Here is a 17,359-nt window from a genome sequence, read left to right on the forward strand (position 1 = left end):
AACATGCTTCAGGCTTTTATGGCTCATATAGTATGATATAATGAGTTCATATTTGAGGAGGGAACAATACTTCAGTTTTATTCAGAGACCCAAACTGAGCAAAAATATGCAATTTTGGTGCAGTTGCTGATATTTATATAGCCAAAAAGTAAGATGAAAATCTGATATCTTGTAATGTAAACCAAGGAGATCATTATAACAGTATAGCAGATACTTTTTCATATCTCCCAAAATACTTATATCTCCCTTATTCAGAGCAGCGCCATGACTGATATAAAAGCAAGCCTGTGAGGGACAGACGTGCCGTGTTTCAATGGCATCCACTGTAAAAAGCTGTATAAAGCTCCTAGATCACTTATCATTTAGGTTTTTTTGCTTACTAAAATTTCTTGGAAATATATTTTTGCAGTGTTTCGTCAGCAGAACAATCCAAAAACACATGAAATAACAGCACAACCCACTGAAGAGATCTATCTATCTATGTCTCGCTTTCATTCCTGTTAAAAATCAAAGACGTCTCTGCTGTGAATAAGGTCTATAGTAAGATGATATTTGAATGCAAATTTTTGGAAATTGAGATTTTTACATGATCTGAAAGCTGAATAAATAAGCTTTCCATTGATGTGTGGTTTGTTAGAATAGGACAATATTTGGTCGAGATACACCTATTGAAAATCTGGAATCTGAGGGTGCAAAAAAATCTAAACATTGAGATAATCACTTTAAAGTTGTCCATTAATGTTCACGATTGTGCTGCATTCACTCACAAAAAGAAATGTTTTATATATTTACGGTAAGAAATTTACTAAATATCTTAGTGGAACATGATCTTTATTTAATATCCTAATGATTTTTGGCATAAAAGAAAAAGCGATCATTTTGAACCGTACAATGTATTGTTGGCTATTGCCACAAATATACCCGTGCGACTCGTGACTGGTTTTGTGATCCAGGGTCACATATGCTAGAGTAGGTTTTAAGACGTGTCCTTTTTTCGACCAATAAGAATAACTGAATGGTGTAGTATCCTGACTTCACAGACATGCAGGCACAGTGTGCCGAGCTTAAGGAGTGATCAGTCAGTCCCTCACACGACAGAGGTTGCTCTGATGGGGCCTGGGCCATACAGTTGGGTGGGGGTTGGAAGTAGGGGGGTTGTTGGCAAGGTGAGGTTGGGAGGCTCCAGTTGGTCCACTGGAGGCTGGCTGACTGATGGGCAGAGGGGGGGACACAGCCAGTCTGGCCTGGGCGAGGAGGAGAGGCTGGTGGGAATGGCGGAGGGGTGCTGGACTCTGGCCCAGAGTGGTGACTGCCTGTCTGTCCAGGCGCTGGGCCACTCCAGCCTGCTTCCCCAGGCTCCTACCCCTGAGTGGGCATTTCAAAGGGATATGCCTGCCCTCTCTCTTTCAATCACACGTTTGCCCTTGCTCTCTTTCCCTCGCTCTTTCTCCGTCTTTATCACCGACTCGCTTATGCTCTTCTTACCACTCTTGCATATCTGCCCTGTCCGTGCTGCACTCTTATAAATAAAGGTTCTTTATGGTGCCATGAAGAGCCTGTCCAGCATTTCAATTACACAACATATTAAGATTACTAAAATGTTCTTCACACTAATACAAAACGTGGTTAACTGGTCACTAAAAGGTTATTTTTGGGGGAACCCAGAATGTTTCTTCTATAAATCTCTGGTATCGCTGGGAAAGCCTCCTTTTGGAATCTTTATTTTTTTTAAGCGTGTGGTAATTGATTCGCCTAATCACAAATGAAACATACCGCATTAATACGGCCTGCTGTGCTTTGTTGATCTTTTCCTGTGCAATAACCCTCTCGATCTGTTTGATTTCGGCCGGTTTATCAGACTCTGACCAGTCTCACTGTGGGGCAGAAAGCTAGAAAGAGAGCAGTGTAGAACGGAGAGGAGGAGGGATGGAGTTGTCCCGCTACACTGGACCCATCTGCCCGATGTCTTCCCCTGCTGAGGAGCATGATGTTGCTCCATGACTCGATGGCTCCACCATGGTGCTGACCATTATGCTGCTGCTTTATTGAACTGTGCCCCAGAAGCTCCACAGCAGAGACCACATTGATCTCAAAGCAACTGAGCTGCTCTTCCCCTTCGCCACATTTGTAGATGTAATGTCATTTTATATGTTTATGACTCCATATGAGTCACATTAGTGAATCATGATAAAATTATACAATGAAATATTAATAAAAACACCTACAGAGTCTTGTATTCTACAAAATCCAGTTTTAATAAACAACACTCTTATTAAAAGAAAATATTATTTTATTGCATAATATTAAAATAATTTCAAATATGCATTTGCTCATGGATATGTGAAATTATTTTTAAACATCAAAAACTACTGAATAAAAGATAAAAAATACACCCACACAAGGTTTTGAAGATTTTTAAATGCAAGTCTCAGTTGCAATCATATCAGCATCATTAGAAAATCGTTTCATTAAAAATATATTCAGCATGTCAATATATTTTTTTCACAATACCACAAAGAATGGTGACACGTTTTAGATTTTAGTGGAATTTTATTTACCATTTTGAAAAGTTACGTATTCAGCTTTAACTCTAAACAAATTGCTCAAAGCAATATATATTCCAAAATAATTATGCACCTTAAAATCACTAGTTTGCATTCTAGCTCATTCTGCAAATGACATTAAAGCGACGGTAAATGCATCAAGCTGCAGTTGATTTGACTGCTCTATTTTTCTACTGAGCTTCTGTCAGTTCCTGAGCTACCTATCCGCCACCTCTCCTGCCAACAACTAATGTGACTCGTCCACACCCTCTGTCCGCTCCTCGTCTCCCACCTGGCATTTTCCGGGCAGTAGGTCTGGTGAAATTCCTGCATCCCTATTGCCAGCCGCAAGGCGGTAACCACTGGGGTTTCTGAGAGCGTTCCCACCCCCAACACACACACACACACACACACACACACACACACATCCCGTTCTGTCCCAGTCTGCAACTCCGGCAGACTCTACATTCTTTTCAGCAGTCTTGTTTTCCCATGGCAACCAGGAGAGCGGCGACTGCTGACCTGTCATGTTAATGTCGAAAAGAAACACTTTCTTCACTTTTTGACTCAAATATGCCCAGTTCGATGTAACATACATTCAAGCGCCAAATACTCCCTCAGAAAAACCAGTCAATATAAATATCTAGAAACTCTACAATATATCAGTGTAGTCAAATAAAATTCAATATTAATATCTTTCCTTTCAAATCTACAGGAAAAAAGACGAATAACCTTTTTTAAAAATGTGTCTAATTTTACTTTATTTAAATATACTTTGTTTTTGTTTTTTGGTACTATTTTTACTATATTTATGCCAAAATAATCCAATGTAGAGTAAAGACACAGTCTATATAATTAAAAGAGTAAGAGTTTGGTGATCAGAATCTGGGCATTATTTTATCGCTGGAGGGGAGTTTTAGATGACAGTTTGTGAACTTCTTATAAGCATGTACACAAGCACACACACACACACACACACACACACACACACACACACACACACAGAGATAGACGAGTCTTGTGTTTACTCTCCTAATTGGAGGGGAGGGTTCCAGTTGACAGACAACCCCTTGGAGATACACAATTGCACACACACACACACACACACACACACACACACACACACACACACACACAAACAGCTGCCAGGCTGTGGCTGGAAGGGTAGCTGACTACAGGCTGGAGTCGGGACAAGAACATGGCAGGAACGTGAAGAGAACGTAATGGAAACATCCAACTGACAGAATTATGAGAGGAGTCCCAACAGACAGCCTCCACTTTCCCAAAAGAGATATAACAGTTGAGAGGAACTGGCACTTAAAAAAAGAAGAAAAGTGATTTTCAGAACTGATTTTTTTTTTTATAAAACCTGATGAAACATGTTTAGTGTAAGGGAGAGAGATGTGTGTGAACTGGCAGTGTGTAAGACAGCAAGACAGTACATTTGGAGGCTGAGTGTTGGTGTATGAACAAGAGTGCCAGAATGTCACTCAAAACAAAGTGGGGTTTGGACGCGGCACATGCGAGGAATGCTCACCCCATATGGGGGCTCGTCCTCGACTCAAACTGGGTGCAGGGTTAATTATATCACATAATTAAAGACTCAGTGATGTTAACGTGCTTATTTGAGGATAGGTGCAAATATTTGGCTTGGGGACAAAATAATTATGTCAGTTCTTAAAGGGATATTACCCCAAAAATGTCAATTCTGTCATCATTTACTCACCTTCATGTTGTTACAAATGCATGACTTTCTTTCCTCTTCAGATATTTTGAAAAATGTTTCTGCCCATACATTTTCCAAAACATCTTCCATAGAAAAAGTCTTGAGAATGTGTAAATTATGATATTAAAATTTTTGAGGGTGAACTATTTGTTTAATTAGACTACGTTTGTGTCATTAAACCATAATAATCCAAATTTTGTATTGAAAGTTTCAGTAAGAGAGACTGTTTTAATGTATATCTTATGATCATTGATCCTTTCATGTTACTCATGTTTGTAGCGCAGTGAGTCTAAAAGCGATGCATAAACAGACACACCTTTACCCGGAAGGCAAGACAGAAAGGAAAAATATGACCACAATCATAAATAGCCATTGCTTGTGCCTGTTTGGTGAATTTATTATGGGGATTTCACAGGCAACCTCACAATAGAACATTTTCTAAATGTGATCTTAGGGCCTTGCAGACTACAAGAAAGACATCCAAGCATTTACCACATAAAGCCTGAATAAATCCGACCCTCTCAGTTCCTGCGCCTTTGAACTCTGAGAGAGGCGAGAAGTGAAGCTCACACTGCAGGGCAGGATCCACCGTACACACACCTCACGCCACTCACTAAATATGCCAGCAATAATGCACTGAATGGAGTTAGCATTATCCGTTTGGAAAAGTTCATTTGAAACAATTGCACTGCAAATTCTTTGAAGATCTGTATTCGTAGATCAAGTTCACCTTTGTAGTGTCTGTGCGTGTGTGTGTGTGTGTGTGTGTGTGTGTGTGTGTGTGTGTGTGTGTGTGTGTGTGTGTGCGCGTGTGTGTGTGTGTAGAGAGAAAAGCATGTTTATGCATGACTGAAAGAACGTTTAGTGTCCCCTTGTGTGTACTTGTTTGTCCTTGTCAGTATGGTGGAGGGCTTACTTTGCCTCATATTGATGACTTGAAGGGAAGAATTGGTTTTAATTGAATCCATTTGTTTACCGCTTGGCCCCTGTGTAAACAGCAGACAAACAATTACAGTAGTGATTAATAACCGTTAAATATTTCTAGAAGATAGATACTAAATGCATCATACAGAGACTTCTGTCCTGGTTTTGGGCCTTTTTCTGCTCGAGAAGTTCTATGTTCTTCTGTGCAACAAACATTGACATCTTGGGTTACTCTTTTTTTTGGTAACACTATTTTACAGCGTCATTGTTACATGTAGTTACTATAGTAATAACTATAAATTATGCATAATTACATGCAACTAAACCAAATCCTAACACTAACCATATAGTAAGTACATAGTTACTTAATATTACTTACTACTTAAATAAATAATTAAAGTGTACACAAGTGTAACCCTATTTAAATGTGGTCTTGTTACAGTGTAATTATATATATTTTTTATATATATATATTAACTACATGTACTTACTATAGGGTTAGGGTTTGTTTTAGGGTTAGTTGCATATAATTATGCATAATTTATAGTTATTACTATAGTAACTGCATGCAATATATATGTGTAACAAGGACATTAAGAGTCAACAAAATTTGTATTGGGGTAAAAATGCGTCTTGCTTTAGAATAAACTACATATATTACGGAGAAAAGGCATAGAAAAAGTTATTTTTTCAAAAGATTAAACACAATTATATGTATTTTAAAATGTGGTGTTGTACAATATTGTTGCAACTGTACTGAGGAATGTGAATGTGCTTTCTCTCCTCATCCCAAGTCTGTTTCTATGTAGATTGCTGTAACCTCAGTGATCTCTTGAAATGTAGTGTGCAATCATCCTCCGTTTCCCCCACCCTTCCGATCTGACATCCTTATTTTCTCGGACCGTGACGCGTAACATTTAACCCTATTTAAGTCTCCTGTACCTTACGGGAAGATGTGGCACACGGGAAATTATGAATGTCAATAAAGATCAAACGAGCTCTTTTATTCAGAGTAATTACTGTGTGCAAATATACCTTCACATTCAAGTGTTCCTCTCATCAAAAAAATGACTCTGTTATCGCATTCAAACACTGTCACAATTATGTCAAATCAGAGAAACATTTGGGGGAATATTATAGCAGGTTCAATCATGCTAAACCATATATATGATTTAATCTCATCTCTAAACTCAACCTTATGGAGAGAAAACACAACACCAGAAGACACAGACAAGTCAAACATTAATTGAAATGAATCAAGCCATTTCAGAGTAAGTGCAACACATGGTGTCATAATTGAAAAGCTATAAAGATGTCCTAATCTTCAGTTGTTTAATAGAACTGTGAAGAAACCGATCTCTCCTACTGTGCTCCTCCAAACATTCACACAAGATAACATCAGATAATGTCCACTTTGCTTTTGCCCACCAGAGCTTGCAAAACATTCGGACCTGCAGGGGAGACAAAAGGAGAGATTAGTGGAGGTATAGTGTTTGATTTACTTCTGGCTACACAATACTTTCAACATTTTGTTTGTATAATAATCATAATTTATGGTTATTGTTAATAATAAATTAATAACATTATTATTATTTATTATGGTTGCACTTTATTTTACAGAATGTGCACTTACGTGTACATACAGTGTACTTAAGAAAGTGTAATATAAGGTAACTACGTTAGATTTAACAGTTATTGCAATTACTAAGTACATAGTATGTAGCCTACTGTAACAGGACTGTAAAATAAAGTGCTACCATTATTAATATTATTATAGGCATTGTATTTTTCATATCTGTTTTAGTAGGGTAATTGTAAATTTACTTTTTTGTCTTCTTTTTCTTTCTTTTTTTCAAAAAAAAAAAGGAACGTCGTATAGCAAATTACTATTGATGCATCCTCAATATTATAACTGAAATAAACGCTTAAGATTGGAGCTCGCCACTCAAGCAAAGTGGAGATTAAAGGGAAAGGGTGTCGTTTACTGGGATTGCGCTGTTGTGGCCACAGGCGCGAACACGCATTGCTCTTTTTCACTTTGACGAACCACAATTCCTTTAAAGATGAGAGTTCCCTCCGGACGCGGGGCGTTTAGAATTTGATAAATAATTTAGCAGTTTAAACAGCGAGAGGCAACGCTGGGCGAGATCCAGCGATAAAGGCACACGGGATGCTGGTGGATCATCATGAAACATCGTTTATTTATCATTGCGTGTTACTAAATAAATTACACAGTGCATATTAATATTAACGTGAAACACGTAGCGTATAAAAAAAAACTGCTGATGTGAACTTTTCAAGTGCCCGATCATTTTTAAATCTTAAATGAAAAACCGCAAAATCCAAAAAAATATTTTTTTCCATGTTTTTTGTAGGCTGTGTTAGATGTTCTCACGGTCCTACAGAACAATTATCATTCTGGTTAATCCTCGACATGTAGCGACCTGCAGTTTCTGATACTTGAGCTCAAGCGAATGAGTTTAGAGGAGAAACGGCGATCTGGCTTCATTTTTCAGTGTCGAACTTTCGAACACAAAGAACTCCAAAAGCGCGTGCAGTGAAAGCCATTGTTTATAGATGTTGAAAACAGCGCGTGGCAGGTGGATGTGTGGAAATATGAACAGGTAAATCACCAGGAGAATGGTGGCTGTCATCATCTCAGTCCACAATAGCAGGTGCACAACCGGAGCTTTCCATCTCAAGTCTTGAAGTGTAAAAACTTTTTATTTCTGCATCTGTAACCCAATGAAAGATCACACTGGATTAATGGAATGACAGTCCTAGATCTACATATAAAATAAAATAAATTTAATAAACACATTATGATATTCTAACTGGAATAAAACAGACACATTTTTTATTTGTTTTTGTTTTTTTAAATTATCTTTGCGTTTACGTTCTCAATGACGGCATTATTTAATGTAGGCTAAGTGAAATTAAAATGGAAGGGACATCTCAAATAATAATTATTATTATTATAAGTAGTAGGCTAGTAGTATTACTCTAGATAGTGTTGTTAATATATTTTATTATTAGGGCACTAAACAGGAAAATGCTTATCTTAACTTTTATTATATATGTTATACACCAACATTTGTCTGTAGTTTATACTCCAATTATATCAAACTAAATGTCACAATGTTATCTTTACTGAAAAAGTATCAGAACTTACTGATTGAAAATTCAACAACCATAACAACAACAACAAAAATAAAAATCATAATAATAATCATAAATATGTTGCTGTTTTTATATCAATAAATTATTTAATTTAGAACAAGTTGAATTTAATTTAAACAAAAGTGTCCTGGATTAAATTAAATGAAAAATAGCATGCGTTATAACAATGATCTGTTAATGTTTCTCACCGTTGTTCATTTGTCCGCGCGTCTCGAGTCATCGGGTGCTTGTCAGGTTCTCTACTTCTCAGGATGTCTTCAAATGTAGGCTACAGACCTAAAGCTGTTATGCTACTGTCCTCCCACACAGAAGAATCCCGATAGACATTTCTCCAAGTGGATATTGGCAACGTGTTGTTTTAAACATTTTTAAAGGTAGCCTACCTAATTCACCTCCTCGTTGTGCCACTCCACTGGTTTCCACTGTATCCTCTACATGTCTTATAAAGGCCTTAATCTAGCCCCATGGCCATGCGATGCACTCATCTCTTGATGCTTTGGGGTATATCAGCTTGAGCACTTGCAGTTTGAGCGTCATGTGGACGAGAGGACAGTTTTAAGGAATTAAGTCCCCGTAAATCCCTCCAGCTACGCAACACAAATGCAAGAGGTCTGAAGCGTCCGTATTCAACATTTGTTTTCTCCTCGGTGTTAAAAATAATAAAAGACTGAGTCTGCTGTTTTCTCTCATGATGTATAATCATGTCTGAAATTATATATCCTTCTATTGTTACCTTTGCAACTTTTTGGAGTGCGTACGGATACCATAGCGCATAGGCTATTCAGGGGCCACCGAAGCCAAAATAAAATGGTGATTTCAAACAAAGATCAGTGTTTTTTTTTAGATTTTAGTATAACAACTAAGAAATTAATTCTCTTTCCACTTTAGTCATAACACTATGAGTTAATATTACAACATAAAATGACATTCCGATGACTCTCAGAGATGTGAATGTGCTCCGCTGGGGCCTCGCTCTCATTGGCTGGAGAGTTTGCATCAAAAAGTAGCTGTCGACATTTGTTTCCCTGCAAAGGGCCCTGCGAGAGAAACAGACTCCAGTCCTGAGCTCTTCATTGGCCAGCGTGCTGTACAAATCAGACTCCAGCAACTTCAGCCCAGAAGAGCAGCGAATCATAACCGTATGTGCTTAATCTCTCTAAACCATTTTATCCATTCTTCGTGTTTAGCTGTAGAGGCTTCATCATAACTCATTTGCTTCACGGTTTGATGAAAAGGATTTTATCTTGATGCCTTGAATATTTTTTTGTGTAACGATTTAGACGTATATTTGCTATCGGACATAAAACTTTAACGGACTTCGAATTGAATCCAGTTATTCAGTAAGTAGCCCGCTTTACGTAGCCGTGTATGTGCAATATTATTTATGCATCATTTATGATAGGCCCATATTATTATTATTATTATTGTCGTCGTTGTTGTGCAACATAAATTCATCTTTCTGTGCAGTCTATTCATCTTTTTATGGCTCAAACGTTCGTTTCTTTTGAGGCTTGTATTTTAAGATCGCCAAATAAATAGTCTATTATTTAACGTGATCCTTAATTTACAAAAGAAAATCGATACTAACTGATGCACCTTTGACTTGTGGTAGTGCGCTGTTTCACCATTTTCATTTTCAAAAGTGAATTTAAATCTGTAAGCTAACTTTTGTTTGCCCGTTTCAACAGTGCGAGTGCAAATTGATAAATAATGAGCGAACAAAGACAGAAATAATTATCTTATTTCTGATTAATACAGATATCCAAACACTCATTTTATATTGTGTCGATTCGCTTGTGATTTATTTTCATCTTTATTGCACAACAGGAAATCTGATGCATATAATCTCAATACTTTTGTATCATTATTTCAGTAGTTTGTTCAGTATCGTGTCAGAGACAACAATAACGATTCATTGAAGTGTCTGAGTGTATGTGTGTGTGCGAGCGCGCGCACGCGTGTGATTTTTATTGTAGTCATGCACAGAATCAATGAGGCCAAACGTTCATCTGAAAAGGTAGCGTCCAGTAATTAGGGGAGCGCGTGCCACACGGATTATCTCGTTAATTTATCAACAACAACATTTATCATAATTAATTCTTGGATGAGGTAATTACTATTGAGCGGCTGTGCAACTGGTAGACGAGGACTGTTTTAAGTGACAGATTGAGGGGCGAAACCGTTGGATAAAAAAAACAAACTTTTCTGTATAATAAGTTTTTGTTTAATAATATCATAATTTATTCAGACATGATTGTGATTCGGATGATGCTGAACTTCAGACAATTTGAAGGTTTGCTTGACCCAATAGACTATTAAAAGAAACGTACGTTTTTATTTGGGCCTGAAAACTTAAATTTAATAATAATAGCCTATTTTATTTCAGACCGATTTTTTAATTATTATTATTATTATAATAAACTATTATCTAAACTAATAAAACTACATCAGCTAAACAAACACAATCCATCGAGGGACAAATGTTTAATGGAATATCAAACAGATTAAAGTTGAGCTTATTTGTTAGACTCCTTACAACATAGGCCTAAGTCAGAGAGGTAATTTCTGTAAAACACTAAAACACATTATTATAATTATACTTTTATAACACTGTTCTGACTGATATGACTAAGGAAAGGAGGAGGTTACTTTTGTCATTGTTATTTTGTCCCTCGCCAGTGGAGCTTTTGTTATCAGCATTAGTTATCAGGCTAACAGTGGCCTTTGTTTCCACCAATAGCTCCCAATCAATGCTCTTATGCCTGAGACAATTAGCCGGGTTCCTATGCAAATTGCGTTTCTGGCTTGTGTGCACATTTGAACGACTGAGTTTTGTCTTTGTGAAGACTTGTTGCAATTAATAGATGTTACTTTTTGGAGTTGGTGTGGGGAGAGGGGAGGAAGGGGAGGGACGGGGGGCGTTTGTCAAGATGAGCTTCGTTCATCTCACGAGGACAGCTGGAGGTCTGGAGCGGCTTTAAGAGCACGTTGCGGTGTGGATGTGCTTTATTCGCCCAGAAGTCATCGCAGCTACAGGAACACGCGTTTCTATATGACAACCTGCGTCGTCGCAATTACGTGAACATCTCTCTTTATCTTTGTGGTTTTTTGAACACAGGGTTTTTTGGTTTCACATCCACTGCTGAAGACGTAAACAAGCTAGAAGCAGAAGTAAGCTAAGGAAGAAAGACCGAAGGAGCCGGTGTCCAGCTTTCCACGTTTTCTCCAACTTTACCCCCCACAACCATCTTTAGCATGATGTCGTATCTCAAGCAACCACCTTACACGGTCAACGGGCTAAGTTTAACTGCCTCCGGGATGGACCTTCTGCACCCCTCCGTTGGTTACCCAGGTGAGACCAGCTTCCGAATAAACCATTTGATGTAAAAGACGATTGAAGGCTTAAGCACACTGCGATACAGAGTTGCTCTTTATTGATTCAGGATTATATAGTTACAGTTTTCCCCGTATGTGCATAAATGTAAATAGTAGGCCTGGCTATTTGATTTGCTGGTTGTATTGCTAATCTCTTAAATACATTTTCAACGGGTTTGTTTTATTGTACAGTTATGAGATTGCAATTTTGAAATTTACAGCCTTTTGAAATCCAATTTCAGATCATACAATTCACTTGCGAAATTATAACAATTTAAAAACTTGAATAATTTATGAATTAAAATAAAACGGCATCTAGGCTATGTAAAAAAAATATTTTCATGATTTGTCATCACAACTTTTTTTTCTTTTGTCAAATCAACTTAGATAATTAATGTGGTTCAGATAACATAATGCTTTGAATTTCCGTTTATTAAACCAATCTACTTCATTGTATTACCTCAATTTTATTTTATTTTTTAAGACAACCAGGTAACTTACTTTTTAAAGTTTAAAGTTAAACCAACAATATTTTTTACAGTGTACATTTATTCTCAAAAGTAGGTCTATTCAGATAGTAATATTTTGATGTCATGTATTTATATTCATAACCTGGTTTTAAAGTAAATATATGCATGAAAGATATTCGGATGGACAACCGTGTGATGCATTTTTTTATTTTAAACAGCGACTCCTCGAAAGCAGAGGCGGGAAAGGACAACATTTACTAGAGCGCAACTAGATGTGCTGGAGGCTTTATTCGCGAAAACGCGCTACCCGGATATTTTCATGCGCGAGGAGGTGGCCTTGAAAATCAACTTACCGGAGTCCCGTGTACAGGTACGCATCATTAAAGAAAATGCAAGTGTCTTATTTTAAAAATCCAAACATGTGAAATACATGGCCATCTTTATTAACTACGGGACGCACTAAAATAATAAAAGTAAATATCATAATTATGTTTGTTTTTTTGTGTGCTAAGACACTACAGAACATATATAATTAAGCATCGAGGTTGTGCTTCCCCATAATAAAGGAAGTTAGGTGACAATGTAAATGTTAATAAATCCTGTTTTTACCACCCCAGGTTTGGTTTAAAAACCGAAGGGCAAAGTGTCGCCAGCAGCAGCAACAACAACAAAACGGAGGCCAGAACAAGGTGCGACCTGCCAAAAAGAAGAGCTCTCCAGCGCGGGAGGCCAGTTCTGAGAGCGGGGCGAGTGGCCAGTTCACCCCGCCCTCCAGCACTTCAGTACCGGCCATCTCCACCACAACCGCGCCGGTGTCCATTTGGAGCCCGGCCTCCATCTCGCCGCTGTCAGACCCACTCTCTACCTCCTCCTCCTGCATGCAGCGATCATACCCCATGACCTATACTCAAGCGTCCGGATACAGCCAGGGCTACGCTGGTTCCACGTCCTACTTTGGGGGCATGGACTGCGGCTCTTACTTGACGCCCATGCACCATCAGCTGACCGGACCAGGGTCCACTTTGAGCCCCATGAGCACCAACGCGGTCACCAGTCACCTGAACCAGTCTCCCGCGTCCCTTCCCACACAAGGTTACGGTGCCTCGGGGCTCGGCTTCAACTCCACCGCTGATTGCTTGGATTATAAGGACCAAGCGTCCTCGTGGAAACTGAACTTTAATGCTGATTGCTTGGATTACAAAGACCAGACTTCCTCCTGGAAATTCCAGGTGTTGTGAAACTAACAAAACGTCTGCCATTCTGTCCAATCAACACACTAAAAGACCATAAAATAAACTTTGTAGACCTGCCATCTTTCCAAAAACAGAAGTGTTCCGTGGCGCGCGATCTCTCCGAGACGGATGGGTTGCATTGAGCCCGACAGCGCTTTTGAAGTTTGTCTTTGACATGAAATATCTATTTGAGCTACATGCACCCCTTGTGGCGTGCAAAGTATTTGAAGGGTGGTGAGTGCGTATAAACATAGGCCATCTGACCACAACCTGTTGTTTAAGGTATACAGGGAATCAAAGTGAATTTGTAATAAGTTAGGTCAAAGCCACGGAACAAATCCTTACACAAGAAAAGAGGAGAAAAAAAAAACTACATGGCAAAAGGAGCCAATCTTTTGCTTAAGTGCTTGGAATGGGCAGGCTTTCTCTAAGCCTCTTACAGCACGCCGACCTATTTCAATGTTGGCAAGACGAGAGACACTTCCATCAGGAGGATGATAGAGAGGATGTGTGCGAGTGTGTGTGTGCGTGCGTGTGTGTGTGCGTGTGTGCTGAACGCCCCCGTGGCGACCTGGATGCACTACTTTATTTAAGAAAAGGTGTTTATAAGGAATCAATATGTAGTTTTTAAAAGACAATCAATGTGTGTCTTATATAAATGGTACATTTGTGTTTTTTTTTATCTGTGCTAGCCTTCGAAACTGTGATCTGTTGTAACTGTATGCAATTTGTGAGCTCCGTCGCATCTGCGAAGACTCGGCTGTGATTTTAATAGATTTTAAACTTTTTTTTCTTTAAGAAAACACGACGGTAAATAAGATTAGTCACCTGATTACTATTGGATTAAGACAAACAATATTGAAAATACAGGGACTCAAGAGAATGTGTAAGAAAGGAACTGTCTGTCCCCGTTCATTGAACTCCATTGGTCATAACTGATGCACACACGTGGATCTTAAACCTGTCTGGAGTGGCATTGTGGTCCCGCCACAGAAATATGAATAAACAATTTAAAATCTGACACAATATTTAAAGTTATTAAGTCTGGACGAGTTATTAAAATGTATTCTGAATTTTATGTGTGTGTTTGTGTTTTGTAGGTTAGCTACAATAGTTTGAAATGACTGGCTTTAAAGGTGATTAGGACGGAGAGGCCCGAAATGACTAAAAGTTAAATCAACTGAACCGACACATTTTTTGAGCGACAATGATGCTTTATCAGCAAACTGCTAAACTATGGCGTGTGCATTAAACAATATTATCGTATTTAAAATAATCATTTAAAAGCGCTCTAACATGTTAAATATTTCACAACGAACTTTTAAACTGAAATGATGTAGCCTATATTTCATTTGGAGGAATGAAAAGAGAAAATCCCGTGCATATCAAATAGCTATTAATGGCTATCTCCTGGTTGATTCATTTACAAGAAGTTGTCCATCTCAACTCCACGCTGTAGGCTATTCCAATCCATTTTAATAATGCATCAACAGGTGGCTCATTTGGCTTTGATAATGTTCAGGCCTCAGAAACTTAAATTAAAGGTAAAACTTGAAAAGCACTGGCTTGTATGTGTCTTGTAATTTGGCTATTAAAGATCAGGACACATAAAGAAAACGTATCTGTGGCCTGGGCAAATTTTAATTATTTCTCATTTTCTCCGCCGGGTTTCCGGCCCTTTCGTTTTAAGGGACACGGCACCAGGAATGCGCGGCTTGGGAAAGTCGCGCTAATCCGCGCCTCAAAGAGCAGTTAATCCCAATATTTCACTGGCGGGGTTTCTTTAGGGCAGAGGGCAATTCAAACGTAACTCAAAGCCTACTTTAAAGACCGCCTTTTCTGAATGCAGCACCGCAACATGTTGGTCTTCATTGCAGCAACGGATGGTATTTCACAATAGAATGTATGACGTGACAATTCTGCAAACTTTTGAATAATTCTGTTGTGTTGGATTCTCATGACTCGAATTCAGAAAAACCCAATTAAAAAATCAACAATTGTAGGCTACTACAATAATTCAACAAAAAAAAATCTATTTATTACAAAAAGTTGAATAAACTACAAATCCAATAGGCTACTTTAATTCTAATTTTGATTTAAACAGCTGGGAGGACAGAGCTAACACCCCGGAGTCCTCTGTGACTGAATGGAAAACTTTCACAAAGAGTGCCCTCGGTAAAGGAAAGGAGGGGTAGAGAGCAAACTGCCGACTTTATGGTTGCCGACGGGTCCTGGAATAATGATATTGTATAGGGTCTGATTTGAGCGACATCACATAATTACACCAGTTCACTTGGAGGCGGGGAGTCAGAATCAAATCTTTGAATTCTTCCATCATAATTGCGAGCAGTGGAACATTCAATTATCGTCCTTGACATTGCCCAATAATCTCCTTTTTCATTCACTCTCTAAAGACAATCTAATGAATGGTGCGAAATGGTCGAAACATTTTTAGGAATCTTAGACCGTTTCCAAATGAAATTGGCAAGAAATTAAGCTTACTAAATAATTGCTTATGTTTAAAGTTTTCTTAAAAATTCAGTCTGTGATATTTTCTTAAATATATTTTCCTTATTTCTTAAAAAAAAAAAATAATAATAATTACACCGTGTCTCAAACAGCGCGAATAGCCTAACTAACCGAAAAACATGTATATGCACTTGAGGCGTTACATTCAATATTATGTGACAATAAAATATGCACTAAACAGCGACAAAAAAAAAAGACAACAAGAATAACCTCAAATTCAATATCACGGTGTAACAAATAACTTCAGAATGCCTGACTATCTTGTCTGATCTTGTAAACATTCAGGAAAACATTTTATTTTTTTACAAACACATTTTGAAAGGATTTTAATAAAACATTATTCATTATACATATATATATATATATATATATATATATATATATATATATATATATATATTTAAAATAAATAATATATATATATATATATATATATATATATATATATATATACACACATCGTATATAGCCTATATTAATATAGGCTATATATAGCCTAGGCCTATATTTTTTTTTGTATTATCTTTTAATATACTTTAGCATATTATATTGAACTGTTTTTGTTTTAAATGATTTGAAGCAGCTTCATTTTCATGCAAACTTTAGACCAACTGATCACATTCATTTTCTTCGTTTTAACCAATAACGATAGAGGCCATTGCGGGGTCTTTTTTCTTTTCCCCTCTTTCTAGAACACGAAGGAATACAAGTCCAGGTGTTTTCCCAAAATAGATCATAGAGTAATAAATAATAAATAATTGATTATTTGTGAGTTCTAAACTAACCTTTACCGAAAGTCAACAATACTGCATCGAGTCCACAATATTTCTAACACGTGTAAGTTGTCCAAGACGGCCGAAGAGCACAGGATTTTCTCGTGACTAACAAACAACTTACATTATAGCCTATCTGCATCGTCTTCTGTCTCTAGCTATTGCCTATAAAATGAAACCTTCATGAAGATAGAAGATTAAGGGGGTTATTGGTCAAGTAAACTGACACACACGGTACAGATAAAAATGTATGCGAATATTTAATAATATAGCCTAAGAAATAATATCTCAACAAAATAAAGTAAAATTTCCATCACATAAAATGTGAAATGTAAATGCACAAACAGGGAAATAGAGTGCAATGAAAAAAATAAATATGTTTAATGAGTTGCTGCAGCTTATAGGCCTACTGATAAAGTAATCACTTTATTTAAGAAGCCCATTTATACAAGTTCCTAATACTGTTTTGAATACATTTATTAACTGTATAAAAAAAAAATCAGCTAACAGAAAAATGGGCGTTGTTTTTAGATGAATTTTATATGGGGGAAAAAATCACAACCACAACGCTACACAATGATATATAATTGTCCTAAATTATTTACAC

The 17,359-nt window shown here is 37.5% G+C and overlaps 1 protein-coding gene and 1 long non-coding RNA gene across 5 annotated transcripts in view; one reads left to right on the forward strand and one right to left on the reverse strand.

Annotated features, from left to right (window-relative positions):
- otx2b (orthodenticle homeobox 2b) overlaps window positions 1-14,527 on the forward strand; it is a 79,162-nt gene extending 64,635 nt beyond the window's left edge. For 2 of the 4 annotated variants that reach the window (XM_079632793.1, XM_079632792.1), the window contains 3 exons: window positions 11,492-11,725; window positions 12,437-12,588; window positions 12,836-14,527. In XM_079632793.1, the coding sequence (XP_079488919.1) occupies window positions 11,629-11,725; window positions 12,437-12,588; window positions 12,836-13,456 (870 nt within the window). In that variant the 5' untranslated portion in view covers window positions 11,492-11,628 and the 3' untranslated portion in view covers window positions 13,457-14,527. Of the gene's footprint in view, window positions 1-9,400; window positions 9,714-11,491; window positions 11,726-12,436; window positions 12,589-12,835 lie in introns of those variants that run through there. The other 2 variants (XM_079632795.1, XM_079632794.1) reach the window with 2 other exon arrangements.
- On the reverse strand, window positions 6,178-9,402 carry LOC307009202. The gene is made up of 3 exons (XR_013799965.1): window positions 8,562-9,402; window positions 7,827-7,928; window positions 6,178-6,644 (listed from the first exon to the last, which is right to left on the reverse strand). It is a non-coding gene; the product is annotated as an uncharacterized lncRNA (long non-coding RNA).
- Window positions 14,528-17,359: the final 2,832 nt, after the last annotated feature.

This window comes from Phoxinus phoxinus (genome assembly GCF_949152265.1).
Source record: "Phoxinus phoxinus genome assembly, chromosome: 13".
NCBI lineage: Eukaryota > Metazoa > Chordata > Actinopteri > Cypriniformes > Leuciscidae > Phoxinus > Phoxinus phoxinus.